Source organism: Epinephelus lanceolatus, chromosome 2 (genome assembly GCF_041903045.1).
Source record: "Epinephelus lanceolatus isolate andai-2023 chromosome 2, ASM4190304v1, whole genome shotgun sequence".
NCBI classification, from domain to species: Eukaryota; Metazoa; Chordata; class Actinopteri; order Perciformes; family Serranidae; genus Epinephelus; species Epinephelus lanceolatus.
Genome location: NC_135735.1, coordinates 47333871 through 47354521, shown reverse-complemented (window position 1 = coordinate 47354521; position 20651 = coordinate 47333871). Strand labels below are relative to the sequence as shown.

General features: G+C 38.7%; 1 protein-coding gene across 3 annotated transcripts; it reads right to left on the bottom strand.

Moving 5' to 3' along the window:
- Window positions 1-2971: 2971 nt before the first annotated feature.
- Window positions 2972-14051, bottom strand: LOC117267281 (ras association domain-containing protein 7-like). 3 transcript variants are annotated; one of them, XM_078162052.1, is made up of 6 exons: window positions 13948-14051; window positions 9149-9266; window positions 6135-6782; window positions 5785-6053; window positions 3978-4134; window positions 2972-3601 (listed from the first exon to the last, which is right to left on the bottom strand). In XM_078162052.1, the coding sequence occupies exons 2-5, from the start codon at window positions 9252-9254 to the stop codon at window positions 3979-3981; spliced, it is 1179 nt and encodes a 392-aa protein (XP_078018178.1). In that variant the 5' UTR covers window positions 9255-9266; window positions 13948-14051; the 3' UTR covers window positions 2972-3601; window position 3978. The 3 variants fall into 3 exon arrangements, with proteins under 3 accessions (XP_078018178.1, XP_078018171.1, XP_078018175.1); XM_078162045.1 differs by having other exon boundaries at window positions 3985-4134; XM_078162049.1 differs by having other exon boundaries at window positions 2972-3598; window positions 3985-4134.
- Between the last annotated feature and the right edge of the window lie 6600 nt (window positions 14052-20651).

The following is a 20651-nucleotide window of genomic DNA, read 5'->3' as shown; positions in this document are numbered from 1 at the left end:
GTGAACTTTCTCTCGTGCATTTTGATGAGTTTTTGTAACCGTGTCTCTCCTCCGTCTTTTCCAGTGCCTCCCGTGCCCTCACAGCCCAGCACTCTCTGGACGTCTTTTGTGTTTTTTGAAGGACTCTTGCAATTTTGATTTTTTGTGGATTCACCCGCCCCTTTGTTAAATAAATCATTGTTATAACCGGCTCCGTTTCCGCTCCTGGGTTCCCTTTCTGCACCTCACGTCACAATAAGAAATAAAATATTTTCATATAATCATTTAAAGAAAAACTACAACCTCGTTCCTGCCTTACCAACAAATATATCCCATAGTAAAATCTAAAATCCATAAATGAAAGTCAGTGGTGACACAGAGGGATATATCCTCCATAATCTGCAGATGGTTCAGAATTCCGCTGCCCGTATTATCACTAGGACCCCATCCACCTGTCATATCACACCCATCTTACAGCAGCTCCATTGGCTCCCCATCACCTACCGCATCCACTATAAGATTATACTTCTAAACTACAAGGCCATCCACAACCTCGCCCCGCCGTACCTCTCTGCCCTCCTTCCTATCACCATACCTGCTCGCACCCTCGATCCTCTTCTTCTATTCACCTCACTAGCCATGTTTCCATCAGCCTGTTTAGATGCGCATCTAGAAGTATCGCATCGTAAAATTATGATGGAAACGCCAAAATTCGAATTAAAATCCCCTGATTCGCACAAACTAAAATATGCTCGCATTAGCCGGGTTTTGGTTGATTCGAAAAAATGTTGATTCGCACAGCGGGGGATGGAAACAGTTATGTTCGAATTAAGTCTGATGTAGCACACCTCTCTCCATGGTGATATCCACACTCCGGGTCGGGAAGGCGGTAATGCATTTACAAACGTGTTGCCAACCACCAGAAAACGTAGAAGAAGAAGAATGCGAGACTTGTTTTGTTTCCGGTTCTGCGGAAAACTCGCGCAAGTTCGTAGTTTTCACCAAAGTCCGTACATGTAATGGAAACACACAGGATTCGTATTTCTTTCAATGCACATTTCCCAGTGTTTCAAATCACTTTTGGATGGAAACATAGCTAATGTCTCCTCTGTTCGCCTCACTACCATGGGGGGCAGAGCATTCAGCCGCTCTGCTCCCCAACTCTGGAATTCACTCCCCCCTGACCTCCGAAATATTGATTCACTCCCACACTTTAAATCCAGGCTGAAAACTCACCTGTTCAGGCTTTCCTACTCTCTTTGAGTGGGTAAGCCTGAACAGATGTTTTGTTTATGTTTGTTTTGTTTGCTTTTTAAACTGATATTTATTTGTTTGTTTGTTTGTTGTTAAATGTTGAATTATCTTTTAGGCTACTTTGTATTTTATTGTATTTTACTTTGTATTTTACTCTGTAAGGCGACCTTGAGTGTCATGAAAGGCGCCCAGAAATAAAAGGTATTATTATTATTATTATAGACAACATGCTACTGGACACTGATGCTAAATAAGGACTGGTCTCCAGTATTTGTAAACTAGTGAGCCTCGGCACAGCTCTGAGTAACTCACCTACACAGATTTGCTGAGAGAAAGACATACAGGGCCCTGTTTCTACAGCCAAGTGGCAAACAATTTGGAATACATCAGCAATATCAAAATATGTCCAATATAGAATCATTCAGATGAAAATTTTACACAGGGTGTATAGTACCCGAGTAAAATGGATGAGATTTCAGTCAAACGTTGGCATGTCTGCAGTCAATGAGGTACCCTGACACACCGTTTGTGGGCAAACATTCTTTAAACTGACATTCACTCAGTTTAAAGAATGTTTAACAGATGCCCTCATAGAGATCTTTCAGGTTGTTGTTCCTAAATGTCTTATTCTGTATACTAGGAGACAAAATAGAACGGTTATCTGTGATGAGAATGAGATGTGTAACAATGGGTTGTCTTGCTGCTAAACGGAAGATTGTTTTGAATTGGAAGAGTAAAACTCCAAACTGTTTTAGCTTAAACAGTTGGTTAGAAGAATTTTAGAGTAAATAGGGATGGAACAAGCTTCCGCAACTTTATGGCACCTAGATCTAGGGTTAGAGGGACTATAGGACATAATAAGCTCAAATTTGAACTCCATACCGGATTAGCTGTAACTTGGTACAATATGAATTTGCTCCAAGATGAATTGAAGTAGTTTGTTTAGAGGAAATAATAACAATAAAAAAAGCTTGTGTTGATGCCCATAATGTGAAAAAACTACTAATAAAAAATGAAAAAAAAAAGAAAACTTCCTGAATGTCTGGATCTTACATTGTTGGAGAAACAAAGGTAAGCAAAATTATCATGTGTGAACTAGCCGCTTGCAGCAACGTGCCAAACTCCTTAATGTCTAGATCAAAAAAAGGTGAGCACACATTTACTTGAGAGAAAAGGGGTGCGCACACAAGAGCATGTTGTGGGTGAGCTTCCCCTCTCCAAGATGCTGAACAGATGTACTAAATCTGTAACATAAAAACTGTTTCATTCAATGTTTTTACCAGTTTCAATCACTGGTCTGTTTGTTTTGAAAAGGAAGAGACATCCATGGATAATTTGGCTCCCTATAAACACCTCCTGAACAATGAACACTGAAGGAATTCTAGCCGGGAGAAGTTTTAGTTGGTTGCAATCTGCAATTTACTGCTAGACAGCACTAAATCCCTCTAAATACCATTTAACCTTCAAGCTTGTGTTAGTGCCCAAAACTGCAGGGGTCCGTTTCACAAAGCAGGTTCAACAAACTCTGAGTCTAATTCTGAACTCTGAGTTGATCTACTCTGAGATAGGAAACTCTGAGTTTCCCTCATTTCAGGGTTAACAGACTCTGAGTTTTCACTAAACCTGCTTTGTGAAACAGACCCCAGTTCCTTGAATGGTCACTTGAGGGTGCAGAAGTTAGTCAGTCCCCACAGACCCTCATGTTAAAATGGCCAACTACAAAAATACACAGCAGAGATCCCAACTGGTTACATTTTATTGAGATACAATTATGCATATTTAAGGGCAGGGTCGCCTGAGTGACAGGCTGTCGGCAAATCGTCACCACAGTCTGTGAGTTAGATCCACCCCTTGCTCCTCCACAGCTCAACCTTCTTGCGCAAATATATGGTCACTTCTGACTTCAAAAACCCAAGATGGTGACAGCCAGAATGCTAAACTCGAGGCCTCCACAGTCCACAAACCAATTGGTAAGGTCACAGCTATGTTCATTATTTTTTACAGTCTATGGTCAACATTCACTGAAGCAAAAACAGAGAGCAATGCGTGACAATACAGACTTAATGTAACAAGTTCAAATGTGAAATATTAATACGGAAAAAAACAACCTTCATTTTTACCAGTGGCACTGACATTAATTTTATTTTGTTTTTAATTTTCACAAAGAAACTGGCAGTGATTGGCTTCTCTCTCTCTCTCTCTCTCTCTCTCTCTCTCTCTCTCTCTCTCTCTCTCCCTCTCTCTCTCTCTTTCTCTCTCTCTCTCTCTCTCACACACACACACACACAGTTTGGACAGCCGTAGAGGTTTCGGAGAATATCTTTTACTTCTTCCTCTTCTTCTTCTTCTTTCACTTTATGATGTCCTGCTGCAGAAGAAAATATCAGTGTCAGACATCCATGTTAGTTTTAATTATTCATTGCTGTTTCTGCTGAGTATTCATTTATTTATTCATTCTTTCTTTCTTTCTTTCTTTCTTTCTTTCTTTCTTTCTTTCTTTCTTCATCTAATCTGAAAGGATGAAAATCCCCAAAACTGGATGTTCAAGTTTTTTTTTTTACCTTACAGTGAAACTAAACTGGACTCTCTTTTAGTACTTTTCAGTACTTTTTCTTTTGATAACTGTGTACATGTGTACACAGAGTATTACCATAAACAGAGTATTACCATAAATGTACTACTTTTACTAAAGTAAACTTCTTCTACAGCTGGTAATAATCACTTTAAATAATCTGATGATGTACATTATACCTCCATGATACCAGCGTTGCTTAGGTAAACCGTAGGGACAGGCAGAGAGTTTGTCTGGTCTGCATGTGAACTGCCGGTCTGCTGGATAAACTGCTGGAGCTTGCACTGTCTCAGCTCCTTATTCAGCTCCTCAATCATCTCCCACCTTCTCTGGAGGATGAAGGGCACATTATATTACAAACAGCAATAACTTAGAGTCGAAAGAAATGCAAACATATTAACCCTCCCATACTCTAGTCATGTCCTCAGTATTGGAAACCAAGAGTCAGCAATATTCCTTATTTTTTATGGTCAACAAATCAAATGAAAGATCCAAAGCCAACAATAAATTTATCCTAATAAGAATGTATCAAAACCTTATATGTCTTCTCCCTCTGTGCCACAGAGCTTCACAGTTGTAAAAAAAACTGTTAAAAAAGATCAGTGAGCCACAAATTGTTACTAGGTGACACAGTTATTTCATTACTATGAACACACACACTGTAGTTTATTTTGACTCAATCCCACATTCACCATCTTGCTGCCACAAACACTCAGAGCACCAAATGTGGAATAATCTGCTTCTGAAAACTGACCCCAACAAATTCACTTTTTCCTCCTGTTTGTTTGATAACAATTACACTGAGCAGATATTTTAGGAAATCACTGAGCATATTTGTGACCTATTTTTTTAAAGATTTACATCTTCAGTAGGGACCAAAGGGCTTGGAGCTCAGCTTCATAGGCAGGCTGGAAAGGTCAGACAGTATGAAGAAACAGAGTAAGATATTGTTGGTTTGGTCTTTTTATTGGATTTGTTGATAATAACATTAACATAGAATATTGCCAGACTTGTACTTAAAGGTGACATGGAAAGTGAAAGTCACACAGAGATACAATGTGACTTTAATTGACATTGATAGTTAGTTCATTTCAGAGTAAACAATAATTTAACAATTTAGAAATTACATTATTATATACAGGGTTCCCACAGTCATGGAAAACCTGGAAAAATATAGACATGTGGAATTTCACAAACTCATTTTCCAGGCCTGGTGAAGTCATGGAGATAGTAAAAATCACTGGAATGTTTGGGAAAGTCGTGGAATTTCTTTGTGCGTAATGAAATTAATTGTCATGGTAATATTCTGCAGATAACCTGCCATGTCCACTTCCAAGGCTTATGCCTACATTTTTATGCTGCTGCATTGTTTTTCACACTTGCATCCAGAAATGAGTTTAGAATCAAATGCATTAAGAATACAGTGATAGTATCATCAGTTTAGTTTTTTTTCCCCTCATGCTTAAAATTTAGTGCCAGACTGATTTACAGTAAGCATTTGTAAGACTGTGCCTGTAGTTTGAAGTATTTGAAGTGAATACACATGTTTATGTGTTGTGAATGGTGTCACAAGTTTTTTTATGGGTCCTTGAAAAGTCATGGGGAGTTTTGAAATTTTAGCCATGGGAATGTGTGGGAACCCTGTATATAACTAATATGCGTTAGACAATGCTAATAAAAATGTGGGAGGTGGTCATGTGATAAAGCTCAATAATATGAGAGCTGCAGTGTTCTCTTGTCCCCTCAAATGTCAGCACCATCTAGACTGTTTGCTATTATATGGAACAAATTTGGATGTCATATTTTACCAAAGTCGAACTCTACATGACAGCAGTGTGCACACTCACTTCGCCTCCATGAGGTGAATCCACCATCTGTGGCATTTGTATTGAAACAGATAAACTTTAGTCTGGAATGGCTGTTTTAAATTCTGGTGTGTGAGCCCTTAGAAAAGTTCTTAGATGATCATGGAGTTATACCTGAATCCTTTCCTCTGCTATTTGTAGTTCTCTCTGTGTTTCTGTCAGTGTTGCTTCCAGTTCTTCTCCCTGCTGCAGGCGGTAGAGGAGCTCCTCCTTCAGAGGCCTCAGGGTTTTCTCTGGCTTCAGATTGCCTGTCTGAGAGTTTTGTCTGTGGGCTATGAGCTGTACGTCCTGTTCTAGATGTGCAGAACGAGCCTGGAGCTCCTTGATCTGATACCTGTGATCCTCCATTGATGAGTGTATCTGGTGTAGACGTTTGTGCATATCTGTTGATAATAGGGTTACCATTTCAAGTTTTAGGAATGTCAGAGGAAATGTAGGAAATGTAAACAGATTTGAACACGTACCTTGTTCTCTGTCCATCTCTGCCTGTAACTGTTCTTCCCACTGCTCTCTGTGCATCAGATCTGCCTCATTCTGCCTCAGTCGCTGTTCCAGTTCCTCCAGTTCCTCTTTGGGTACCAGAGTCAGACTAGGCACTGTAGCAGATGACCTTTCCAGCTCCCACACCTCTGTCTCTCTCTCCAGAGCTTGAAGCTGAATCTCCAGATCTTGTAGCCTCCTCTGTTGCTGCAGAATCTGCCTAAACACCTCCTCTTTGGAGGAGGAAGAGGGAATTGTCTTTACAGGGTTGATGGGGTCCAGGAAAGAGACAGGGGAGGCTCTGAGTTCTGGGGAGGCTTGGGGGGACGGAGACCAGGCACTGTTTGGTTTAGTCCTCTTAGGATGTGTTGAGGGACCCAGACTAAATGTGAGAGCCTTGTGTGGCTCACTGCGTTTAACGGGCTCTGGTTCTGGTGGAGGGGGAAAACGTCTACCTATTTTGGGTGTGTCTTGACCGTCACTGAGGCTGGGACCGGTCCTCCGCAGAATGAACTGGACCTCTGCAGCCAGCTGTCCCAGCTGAGCCAGAAGCTGAAGAGGACAGTCATCAGCAACTAGATGCCTCTCCGTTCCTCTGAACTTAAAGATAAGAATATAACGACCTGTCTGACCTGTGAAAAAAACAGATACATGAAAGGATTAATATTTAGCAGTGTTTAAACTGTGTCATTAAACAGCTGAATGCAGCGTTCAGGGGCCTCATTTTGAAGTTGTCTTGCTTATCTAAGTTAGTGTACTTTTGTTTTAAAGAGAGTATTGGATGAGGAATGAATTGTTTAACAATGAGCAGGTTTGATCAGAACTCAAAATAAATGTGACAGATCAGATTTTATTTAAAAATCACACATATGTTGCTGTAGAAAAAAAAGCAAAAATACAGTTTATAGCAATGCCAGTGGGATCATGTTGAAAGTTGCTGCAGGAACACTTTATGTTTGTGTACTGTTGTGTTGCAAAGTAACTAGCAAAATGCCAAAAAATCTTAATTGGTCTACAGTGCTTTGGGTAACCAACACATTCTCATTCCGACCTCGTCACATATTGACATTTGGTCAGGGACTTTCCACGTCAAGATACAATGTGCAAGGTACACTTGGTGCGTTGGTTGTTAATGTTCTGGGATGCCGTGACAACAGCCTGTTACATACATTGTCTGTTTTCAAATACACTACTGTTTTCACAGGAAATGTACCGTTTCCATACAGTCTCTTTCAAAATAAATGCACTATGTTGGTACAACTGTGCAAATTGAAGTTTTTTTTTTCCTTTAACAACAAACGCACATGGTTTGCAACATGTGCACGTGGTTGGATTTAGGAAGAAAGTCCAGGGTATGGCTTTACAATCTTACGGGAAGTGAACACCGGGTGAAAGTTGGTGGTTGTTGGATCCATCCACCCTACTCAGACTTTTGCCGCCTTAACTTTCGTCGTTATCCTGCTGCGTTTCACCCTGACACCGCCTGGTGCGGTTGAACATATCAGTGAGCTGCCGCGTATTATGCCGATATGAAAGGATGGCATTTTTCGTCAGTATCTGATGCCAGGAGACCAAGTGCTGGATTTTGATGAAGTGAGACCAAGGTTACATGTTGCAAAAGTAATGCGTTCCAGTAATATATTATATTTTAGTAGAATCAAAGTAATATAACACATTACCAACAGGATTTGTAATTAATCCTAATAATGTAACGTAAGGCATTACCATCAAAAATAAACTGTTAATTGTTTTCATTTTTTATTCATCCACACTGATCCACACAGCACTACTTCCCCCAGTGGGCCACCAGAAAAAAACACCCCCTCAAGGTTGCTTTGTCTTGTCATGTCATTACAGACTACATTAAAGAGGGGAGCCCATGATCAGTACATCTGGGTGATTCCATTCATATACCTACAATGTCTACAACTTATCCCATTTTGCTTTCACATCTAAAGGCTGCTTGAAAGCAGCTAAGATAAGGAGCTGGCTGTCGGTTTGTTTGTGTCTCGTCCCGATGATCGGCATATCTGAGTGATACCGTCAAAAGTGCATTACGTTTGATGTTTTGTCATTCACATCCCCTACAGTGGCGAAGCAATGCTGGCACACTGTCCCGTTCTTATGCATAACTCTCCGGTACTGCAGCAGCACACTGGGAACCGGCAAGTGGATCTTCCAGTTCTGGTGTGTTATTTGCACTCTTCAGAGTGACTGACTCACACACCATTCTGTTTGATTTGCTATTCTCAACATGTATTTATTTTGTTTTATATCATAGATCCACAAATGTTTACCCATATCTCATAATTATCAGACTTTGATCCTCTGCCTGACCCTCCCTGTGTCCAAGGCTATTAATTTATGTTAAAAGGTCTAGGCTATTGAATTGTTCTATATCATCACACTATTATTAATAAAAGCAGGGGACTTTAATACAAAGTGGTAACCACTGTATGTGAATGCATGAATGCGTCAGACCTGTGCAGCACTGGACTTGAAGTGAACTGTAATAAACTGGAGTTTCTGTGCTTTGATTACCTGCTGTGAAACAACATGACCCTCATCCATTTAAAATCAACATTAGTTCCTCTGAGGTCACTTTGGTCAAAGTAATGCAAAAGTATTGTAATAAGTACCTAATTATTCTACACAGAGAGTAATATTGTAAAGTAACGAATTACTTTCAAGTGGAGGTAACTGGAAATATGTAATGTATTACAATTTGAACATTGTGGGTCTATTGAGTCATTTGGTCATTTAGATATGTTATGGTAAAAACAATGTAGTGTCCAAATTGTCAGTGTTCCTCATCTGGGCAGCATTAATACTTCATTTTGTGTTGTAAATTGTGAGAGCAAAATATGCCTGTATCCAAAACAGTTCAAGTAATAACAGTGATAAAAGATTTACAGGAAAACAAAGCATATATAACTAAAAAGGTTATTTATTAGGACATATGAATGACCCTACGTTGAATGGAAATTGAGAGACTTACCAATTGCTTGTGCCAGAGCTATGACGACATCCTGACAGGAAGTGTTCAGTGATAGGCCACACACCACTCTGACCACACCTTCCACCCACACCTTCAGCTCCATCATTCACCTCTCAGCCTGCAAGGAGACACACGGACACATCAGTAAGCTGTACTTCCACCTGTTTTTTTTTTTTTGTTTGTTTGTTTTTTTTTTGTTTTTTTTAAATAACTTTAGGAGTAGGTTTGAGTTCCTGTTCTGTCCTTGTTGCTAAATGCTGTATTTTGGTCAAATTTTAAAAGAGGACTTGGTAGGTTTTTACCTTAGTGTTCATGTCTTACTACTTATTAGCTTAGTGCTTACCTAAGCTAATAAGTAGTAATGTGAGTAGTTTTTTTGTAGCCAATTTTGTCTGTCTTGTTTTCCAATCTAAATGTGTAGACAAATTTGTCAAAAACTAAACTAAGGCAGCGTTAGCAAGTTTTGTGTTGTCTTGTTTGAAGAAATGCTTGCAAAGTTCTGGGCGCTTGTTCCACCTCCAACCTATTTTAGAGCAACAGCAAGTTATTGGCTCAGTAAGCTCCCTAAATGTTGTCTCTTATAGTAAATCTGTATGTTGTTTTCGCCCACCATCCACCTGAGTTTGTTTGCTTGCTGTATGTTCGGAAGAGGTGTGAGCCTTTGTCATGCAAAATGATCCGTCTCTGAGATGTTTGCCTCCTCCAGCAGAGGTGGAAATTCCTACACACTTTGTTTTCATAGTGACTGTTTCTATAGTTGAAAATATTCCTACACTTTTAAATGGATTATTTAAATGCTGTGAGTGCTACCATTAAAACTCTGCTCACCTTCAAATCTACAAAACCTGGACCAAAAAAAACTATTTGGATGAATGGATACCACCCAAGACCTTTCAGAAAATAGTATTTTTAGTGGTAGGCTATCCTTGGTGAAGTTGAGCCCAGGAGGAGAGGCTGTAGTGTGCTTGAGGGAGAAACAGTGACTTTGCTCTTTAAATGTTAATTTTTTTGGGGTAACATTTTGAATTTATTTCTATGACTTTACAACTTTTTCAAAACAATTTAACTGTCCTGAAATCTCTGACTATTTGACCCTCACAGTGACCTTAATACTCAATCAAAAGATAAAAGAGGGTACATGAGCAAGTGTACCCTCTGCAGCTACTGGCTGAACAACCAAATAAAACATGCTGGCAGTAAACATTGTAGAGAGAAATATATAAAATTCCCCCAGAAAACACATTTTTCTAACCAAATAGTAAAATCACCTTTATTCCTAAGAGATATGATTGTTGATAGAGACAAGAAAAAGTTTTGTTGAGGGTTATATTACAGTTGTCTGAGATTATTGACTGTAGCAAATAAAATGGAATCTTAGATTACAGTTTACATGTTTCTGTCATGAGAACACAGCGACTTTGTCCCCCTGCTGTTCCCATGCAATACTCTAACCTTCCTTGTATGAAAGTTGAGCCAGCCTGAAAGTGAAGACAAGTAAAAGATATCACTCTCTCATGGTGTCAGTGTACAGACACAATATTCTCATGCCTGCTGTCTTGACAATTTTGGCCAAACTGACAAAGACAACAACTAGAAGACATTTCCTGTATATTTTGATTTTATTTTGGTAAGCTTCATAAGTACAAAATATCATTAAAGTTGGTTTTGTTTTTTCTAAAGTCTAATATTTATATGTCAATTGCAAAAGGGTTAGGGTTAGGTTTTTTTTTTTTCACAACTAGCTTCGCTTTTTATTTTCGTTTTACAATTAACTATAATAACCTTGGCGCATAGACAGACGTTTTGCAGAAAAAAACAACAAAAACGTGAACATCCAGTATGAAACTGTATGACAAACAACAGACTGTTTGAACCCTTCTGACACATGAGCAGATGTATTTCATTCATGTGTTCCATCTCCTCCCATTGACACTAAGAAGCCAGGGACATGATCTCGAGAGACCAGTTCTGACTTTAAACAGTCTCAAGCCATTCCTTTTTTTATGCTTGAAGACAAAGGTGGGAGGTAACTGATTATGGAAAGAATTATGCTTTTGCAGTAGAGAGTCCATTACATTTATCTGATGGCAAGAGTTACTGATTTCTGATTTCATTAACTGGAGAAAGATAGATCCATGCACTATTCAAACAAAAACAGCACACGGTAGATACACTGATAAAACTCACTGTGCAGTTTCAGTGAACCAAAGTCTAATAATTAACCAAGTACATTTGTTTTTCAGTTTCAGTTAGCTGAAACTGACTGTTAAAATTACTTAGCCTAACATAATTAAGTTTCTCACCATGCACAGACTTAACTATGTGAGTTGTAAGTAGCTCATTAGTTGACTTCCCAGCATCTTGCATCTTGCTTTTTTTTCTCAATTCTGAATAAGAAAATGATAATGAAGCTTTGCAGGTTCATTTTGTTTTACCTGGAATCCACAGACTCTAAAGATACTTTACACTCTCAGATTTTGTTAAACACGCAAAAGATGCAAAATCCCAAATTTCTTTGTGAGATGCCAAATTCTTATTAAAATCTTTGTGCTCTAGACAGCCAGACCTTCTTCTTCTTTTAACTTGTGAACTACAGCCTCATAGAGCTACTGTGGATAGGGGAAATAAAATAAATGACTAATAATAAAATAATCAATGCTGTTTTGAAATAAAGTCTGGTTCCAGACCTCTGCTGGCACTGGTATAATTAGAAAATATTGGAAGGGAGTGTTGGTCTGAGAATTATTGTGGTTGTTCCAGGCTTTAATCTTTTGAACCACTGCTTGGACAAAAGCGGTCTCCTCCTCAGCAACTTAAAATTGGTCCGATCAAAATTTTTTGTGATTTATTTAAAATTATTTTATGTACTTATTTATTTTTCATGCAGTGAAGATAATAATTTAATAATACAAGGTGTATTTTATATATCTCACTGTGTTTAACCTCACCTTGCTGTAGCTTCAAGCGATGGAATCCGATCTTGGGCTCTTTAAATATTCACAGTCAATATTAAAGCTTGTTACTGCATTGTTATTATAAATGCGCTTTACATGAAACAATTATTTTCATTGGTCTAAAATAACTAGGACTGGCACACTAAAGATTACAAAAAATCACTGAACTTGAAAGGTAAGCCATGTGGTATGCTGATTTTATCAACTGCATGACTTAAAGTCAAAATACTTTCAAGATACACTTTACCCTTAATGGGAGAGAGTTTTGAATGAGTACTTAATGCAGTCAGATAAAATGGGACAAAAACTTAAGGTTAAATGGGACATTTTTCTGAAGTAAAACCAGCAGGTTTTTAGGCTACCAGCTGCCATAAAATCAGGACTTACGTTATTGTGCGCTACCCTGTGATTTACAGACATTGCTAGTATTTTTGTCACTTAAAAAATATTGAAGATGACGCAGTGAGTCCATGTCAGCCAAAATTGTCCAGAATTAGCCATAATTGTTACACACACACGTCCATTGTAGACAATATTGCACCAAGGAAACAGATGTGAAAAGAACAAGAAGAACATAGCAAAAATGCTGGACTATCTTTTAAAATGAATACTTATGTTAAGTGAATTACTTAATGAATTAATGACCGAACTGATGAATAGATTTCACCATTTAAAAATCAAACAATTATGACTGTCACATTTTAGCTGAACATGTCATCAGAATGAGATAGGGGTCGTTGATGTGTTTGAATATCCAAAGTTTCCAAGGTATTTCACTTAGCAACATATTTTCTACATAGAAATATAGCAGAGATCCATTACAAGTTCTGAAAGTAATATGCTCGGAATCTGAACTTATTTGTATCAAACATTCTAAGGCCCCTCAGTGACCAGTGTAACACACACCAGGCAAGTTTAAATTTTGCACAAGTAAACAGGTGTTTGCATCTGTGTGGTTTCCTTGTGTTTGCAGGAGAGAACAGGTTTGCTGAGGGCAGGAATGTGGCAGAACACCCTGACATTCCTGGAGCGCCCAGACTCCACCCACACATACCTCCACTCTCTGTTTACTAACCTTCACTATTCAAAATCCTTGCCAGTCTCACCATCATTCAAAAATAATCAATAAAAACTACAAACTCTGAAAACCTTGGAAACTATCACTACCAATAAAGTATATACTTTTTATATGAATAATCATGAATTTTACAAGTTTGGAAACATTAAAGAACTAAAACTGGTCACAGTGCTCCTTATTTGCCTGATAAAAAAGGCACATGTTGCCTTAAGAAGTATATTTTTCCTAAACCATCAACCTACTCAGTTTTATCTGAATAACTTTCTCAATACTAGATTCTTTTTAAGTATTGTGTTTTTAATGTATTGCTTGTATTCTACAATGCAGATCAACATGACCAAATCACTGTCATAACTTTGATTTCCTCTATCTGTGACTTCTTAACTGAAACTCACTATGAGAGGAATGTTTCTTTCTTACTTGTTTTGTTTCTTGATTTTATCTGCACCTCTTCTTGTTTTTGTATCTGGTATGTCTTGAGCTGATCACAAAATGTTTATAGACTAATTAAAGTATTCTGACAGATAAGTTTTTTAAAAAATGCCATCATACAATATATTACTGATGATAGATCAAGACAAAGGTAAAACTAAGTGCTGTTTCATGCTAGTTTTAAATAGAGTTTAAAGACAGACGAAAATAAATCACAAATAAAACATTATTTTTCTCTTGAAGAACTAACTGACTTTTTACGAGAGATAAATTAGCATCAATCCAACCAGATTACATGGTCATTAGAGCTCAGCAGGGAATTTTAACACACTCACCTGTTTGTTCAAGCTTCTCTCAGTTTCATTAATGGTCCTTGGCCTTTCTCAGTGTTGTGAGTTCAGGCTGGTGGGCGGCTGTGACCCAAATAGAGACACATCAGCCGGAGAGGAGGAGGAGTGAAGCTGTGGAATGCAGCCTTTCTGGATGTGCTGCGTGAAAAGTGATGTCACTCTGAGAGTGATGGGAGGTAATTAAACACATTTAACCAAATATAATATTTGGCTTCCTTCCACTTTCATCTCAGAGGACAATATTGTTCATTTTACTTTTCCATATTTCTAGTTAGTGCTGAACTTCTTTGTTAGGAGGTAGGCTAACAGGCAGGGTCTGACATTAGCACCTGCCACCTGTCAAATGCTGGTAAACTGTTGGCAGTGGTGAGTAAAATTATGAGGCCTTCTGCTGCTTTAGCAGACAGGGAAAACACACATCAAGACACATCTAGTTTTATGATTGGATAAAGCTACACATATGAAAGATGCTCATAGGTGCCATATAAAAGCAACACTATTGACTGTAGAACCACTATTCATTTCAACTGAGTGCAAGTTCACTGACTTCTAACCAATGGCCATCAATAAAAAACCCATAAAAATACATACATGCCCACTTGTTGCTGTATAAACTTCACAACACATATCAGTTTTGTCTGAATAACTATAGCCAGTGTGTGGTCGAGCGAGGGAGAAAGAGATTAATGGTGGATGAGCTCAGCACAGACAGGTATGAGGGGCCGTACAAGCCATAATTCATTCTCACCCTCTCACACACATACATTCTCCTTACACATACATATATTTTCTCTCTCACACACATACATTCTCCTTTCACACATATATATTTTCTCTCTCACACACATACATTCTCCTTTCACATACATATATTTTCTCTCTGACACACATACATTCTTCTTTCACATACATATATTTTCACTCTTCTTTTACATACATATATTTTCACTCTCACATATATATACACTTTACTTTTCAACACATACACATAGGCTGCGGTCGGAAAGTCTTTTTTGCTTGGGAAGGTTCCTAGCTGAGTGAAATGACCCGGAAGTAGTTTAGTGGCCGCCATGATAAGAGCTGTTCGAATTCTCTAAACACTAAGGAAAGGAGGTTCAATGCTTCCTTTCAGATCTCCTTTAGCATAGGATACATCGGACCTTCCTAAGCGATAGGAAAGAAGATAATTCCATCCCACAAGTCATTGTGGTGACAATATTTACACACCATTCACAAACTCAAATGATTAGGAAAGAAAAAGATCAACATGACCGAGAAAGGAAGGAGATCACCATCTAAGTTACCGCTGTTTATGAAGCATTATACATCTCATGCCATAACTTGTTCATATATATTTTTTCAACTTTCAACATTATGTTAAACTTAGATGCGAACTATGAACGTTTCGCTACTATTGGTGTACCCTCCGTCCACAGCTTTGTTTAACTTGTTTTATAACAGGATAAACAACAATGCATCATTTTAATTTTCCGATTTCCGTGTGAATGAGAAAAAACGGAGATCCACGTGCTTTTCCCATTTTCGTCTTCAAATGGCTAATTGATATAGAAATTAAACCAAAACCAGAAACCTACTTGTTTTTTGCCTTTATTGTTATATCTATATTATCTGCCCCTACTGCATCTCAAAACATTGGCATCGGCTATGCTTGTGGCCTAGATAGATAGATAGATAGATAGATAGATAGATAGATTCAAGAGTATTATCTAGACCTGCTCTATGTGTAAAGTGCCCTGAGATGATTGGCACTATATAAATAAAATTGAATCTAAAAAAATAGATAGATAATCAATGAAGTAATGTTGCTGTGCCTCGTGCGTAAATGCGCATATACTTGGCTTTTCTGGAGATTTAAATAATCAATGAAGTTACTGCTTCCCACTTTTTATTCCCCTGTACAGTGTTTCCCTGCAGAGCTATAGTGGAAGGATCATAACAAAAAATACAAAAGACTGTAACGTTAAAAGATATCTGCCTGAGGTTATTAAATACCTGCAGTGAGCACCCCACCCCACCCCCCACCCCGCAGCAGAAACAATAAGTGCGTTTCCCCATAAAAAGAGACGCTGTGCGCATTTACGCACGAGGCACAGCAGCGTCCCTTTTATTATAATATTATCATTATTTATTATTTATCTGTCTATCTATGCAGTAGGGGCACATACAGGGGCGTCGTTTCAGCAAAAGCTAAGGTATGGCAATATGACATGACGTCACGGAGCTACTGATGATGGAGTTTCAAAAATATGAACTTTTCGTTTAATTATCATTAGTCATGTGTTTAACTTCACAGAAAATAAAGAAAATATGTCTCCAGAGACCGAAAATACAAGCTTATCATGCCGACATGAAGAAAAAAACCCACATACAATCAGACAGGCTTCAAGACATCATTTAGACAGGCTGTCTACAGCAGCAGAGCAAAATGCTTTTACAACACATAGATACCGTATTTTTCCAAATAGTAGCCCAGGCGTTTATTTCACAAAATCGATTTTGACCCCAGGCGTTTAAAAGAACCAGGGGCTATTTGCTCAAGGCTTTTTTTTTTTTTTTTTGCACCGACCTGCACCAGGCCGTTATTTGGTTACAGTTCCTGTCCAGTATGTTTTTAGTGCAAAAATACTGTATAATGTAGGGGTGAGTTCGTGTACAAAAATCTCTAAACATTTAGAGTGGGTCATTTTTTTTATGTACACGGGTTTCACTGCTGGGTGGTGCTATTGCATTATACCAGTAAAGCGCCAGTTATCCGAAAACCAACCGAACGGGCCATTTAACCAACAGTTACAGGCCGCCACACCGAAATATCGCCATCCCGACGGTCCGCCATCCCGAATTCTGGTCCCTGAGTCTGACAGTAAGCTATGGTGAGCCTGTAGAAGCTGTATTCCCCATACATGTCAGCGATTTTCACCGGGGACGCACTTGAGTAATTCAGACTGACATTACCTGTTTTTCAGCGAACTCTTCTGGTAATTTTGTTAAAAGGCATGGCATATAGGTCCACAGTAACTTATTATTATTATTATTAGGCCTATTATTATTATTATTATTATTATTGGGTCTTATAAGAGTGGGCTACAATGAGTACCGGGCCACCAAATCACAGCATCTATGGTGAGAGGACACGGAATTGTGTGCGCTTTTACGCACGCGGGTCAAGGTGATCACAGATATTTGATGTGGAAAAGATGTAGCCAGATGTATTACCTGTTTTAGATACGTGGCTGTCTGTCCGTCCGTCCTTAGCACGAGTCATGTGCACCACTTCACCACCGACCCGTGCATAAAAGCGCAAACAGTCCCTCAAGGAGGGACAGCCATGAGGCATTTTACATTTTACTACTTGGGATTCAGATGGGTGAGTGTGAGCAAACATTCTCAATGTGACAATTTCGTTTCAGTTTGTGGCCTATATTCCTTTTTTTAATTCAATTCCGACCTTAGTAATTAAACAATATCTTTCACCGTGTTGTCCACGTTTATATATCCTGCATGAAACAACACGATGAGAACGTACGCCCCATACGTTCTCATCGTGTGCATTTTGTAGTCCATCTTCAGAACATTGTAGTTTCACCACAGCAGACCCACGTCAATAACATCCTTCTCAGCCAATCACAGCGTGATAAATTCTTCTTCTTCGTTTGGTTTAATGGCGCGTTGCAACCATTGCTCATTAGGCGTATACCGTCACCTACTGTACCAGAGTATGTAGACGATAAATGGATTGCCTTCCGTTTCCACTATACTCTCACTCACACATGCATACATTCTTCTCTTACATACATATATTCTCTTTCAACATACATACATTTTCCTTTTACATACATATATTACTTATAGTATTAAATGTATACATGACTGCATGTGCATGAGAGCAAAGTGTATGAATGTGTGCATAAAATATATAAATATGAGAGAAAAATGTATCAATGTGTGTGTTCAAATATATAAATATGAAAGTGAAAATATATGTATGTGTAAGGAGAATGTATGTGTGTGAGAGGGTGAGAATGAATTATGTCTTGTACGGCCCCTCATAGAAATTAACCTGTTTAATTCACAGTGAAATAGATTACGTTTGCTCGCATAACAGATATTATCTTTACAGAAAATTCTGAGCGTTTACATTTTTCTCTTCTTTAAGCTGTAATTTAATCATTACAAGCAAAGTTTTAGAAAATTATGCATATTCAATCAGTTGTCCCTGCCCCTGCCTGGTACCAGGCCAAAATACAGATGCAGGGACTTCGCGTAGTGCGACACTCCGTGGGGCTTTACCCAGTTAACCCTCCTATAACGATTTTGGAGATATCTAAGATAGATAAAATAACTACATATTAGAACAGGAGGGGAAGAAATATGCAGGGAGTCCAAAATCCATCACACAGTACGGTCTGAGAAGCCAAATTAGCCGACCGGCCGCAGAAGACACAGACGACAACATGGCGCCTCCACAGATAGACACCGCAGCTGAGCTAGCTAGCATTAAAACTTTGCTCCAAACCATCGCGTCAGACATGAGCGGGCTGAATGCAGTCCAAACTACAGTGGAGACACTTGGACACCGGGTGACTGAAGCCAAAACACGGATTTCGGCGCTGGAGGATAAAGATGAGGTCAGAGAAACAGCGGTGAACACAGCAATGAGAACCGTCACACAGCTGCAGGAGTGAGTTATCTACCTGGAGGATGCCGGGTGGCAAACTGAGTTATATCTTAAGTTAATTTACAGGACTATGGGGATTATAAGTGATTTCCTGCAGCATCTGACTTTATTTTATTTTAATTTTTTTTATTTTTATTTTTTATGAATAACTTGATAGTGAGGGCTGTGAAAGACTGAAATATTTGCATAAATTGCATACAGGACTCAATGTTGGGAGCTGCTATGTAAAAGAAGGGAAGATTCTAACATTTTATGAGAATGGATCCTAGGTTTGGAATTTATTTGCCAGGTATAGCTGGCTATAACTCGCAGGGTTTTTGGATGGACTATGAACCTTATATCAGTAGGCTATGTCAAAGTAAGGCATGGGGAAGGACTACTATAGTTCTCCACTAAAAACATATATACAGGGATGGAGCTAAAATAGGAAGGGGGAGAGGAGGAAGAAAATAAAAAATAAAAAACTGAGAAAAATTAATGTTAAAAGAAAGAAGGGGTTCAGGAGGAGCGTCCAGCGGGGATGGGACTTCGAGTTTCACGGACGTATTACTTCATTGTGTTGTTTAGGGATTAAGGGTATGGCAAACCATTTTGTTCGGTTGCCAGCTGAGTGTTTTCTTTTATGTGTATGTTTTTACTCTTTTTATGTGTATATGTTTAGCACAGGGAAGCAGAGAATTAAGAATGTGGCTTACAATGACATGTTTTAAGGTAAGGGGCGTGACATTTCCAATACTGGGCTGGTGGGGAGGTGGGACATAAGCCCAAACACAGACAGAGGTGCTGCAGCTAAGGGGCAGTATAAGACAAATAATGTGTTTTTTGAACATTAAAGGGCCACTGTGTAAAATGGGTTGAAAACCGTTGAAAACAGTGACATCAGTGGTCAAATTCTAGATTGCAGGGCTCACTCGTTCACCCCTCCTGTCGGGTAAATGACGGTGGCCTCGTAGGGACAAAAAGCCTTGCGCAGACACGAGTTTTTCAGGAGTAGGTCTATCTAGCAACGAGGTGAATGTTTATTTAGAAATCTAAGCCATGTTACAATATTGTAATGAATCACTCACGAGCAGGAGACCAGAGTAGCGTTCGGGAAAAAGGCCAGTTTATTTGAGCACTCCAAATACTCTCCATCAACGAACTACTAACACTCTCTGCTGTTTCCTCCTCCTTCTTCCTTCCTTCCGCTGTCTTCGTTGGTTTATTTATACACGCGAAACGCGTTCTCTGGCTGGCTGGATTGTCCGCTAGGGCTGCCTTACATACATGGCGGCGCAAGATGGCGACCTCTCTAAAGCAAGGCCCTTGCTATATATATATATATATATATATATATATATATATACATATGTATATGTATATATATATAAAAGCATAATTATAAGGCTATGAAAACCAAACGAATTTTATTTTATAGCGATTATACACTTATATAAACATATTAATGGGTAGAATATTCAGATTCAGATTCAGATTTGACAATAAACCATGCCAATTATTACACACTGGCCCTTTAACTGATTTCACCTCCGGAAGCTGCATGAGCTGCTAACAGCATCGCTTTGGCTCAGCTTACAACGGCAGCCATTCGCCCTCTTTAGCAACGACTGGAGCAGGACGTTTCACAGGGTTAAGTTTTTAATTTGAAGCTGTCTTTTATTTCAGCTGTCACATGATAACTGTAACTTATCTAACGTTATGGTAACAACTGTATGTCTGTCCTCTGACTGAATGAAGTTGAAAACATCTGCTACAGAGTACAAGAGGTTTCTAACAATATAATCAACTACTACATGACTGGGAAACACCAACAGCAGCACTCAGCTTGTGTTGGGTAATAATACCAAAGTTAATATTAATACCTCTAGTAACACATTCCCCATTAACACCACAAAAGTTTTAACCCGTGAATTCATCAATTTTACCACAGCAGATTGAGATGACAGATTTCTGTATTATACAAAAACAAATGAATAAAAACATCCTGGTACAT

What these genes read in the sequence shown, in the direction of transcription:
- LOC117267281 (XM_078162045.1), bottom strand. Translation starts at nt 9,254, where the DNA reads ATGATGGAGCTGAAGGTGTGGGTGGAAGGTGTGGTCAGAGTGGTGTGT. An exon ending in AGAGATGGACAGAGAACAAG is followed by an intron (nt 6,054 to 6,134) that starts GTACGTGTTCAA and finishes TATTATCAACAG; the next exon opens with ATATGCACAAACGTCTACAC. An exon ending in TAGCAGAGGAAAGGATTCAG is followed by an intron (nt 4,135 to 5,784) that starts GTATAACTCCAT and finishes TTCATCCTCCAG; the next exon opens with AGAAGGTGGGAGATGATTGA.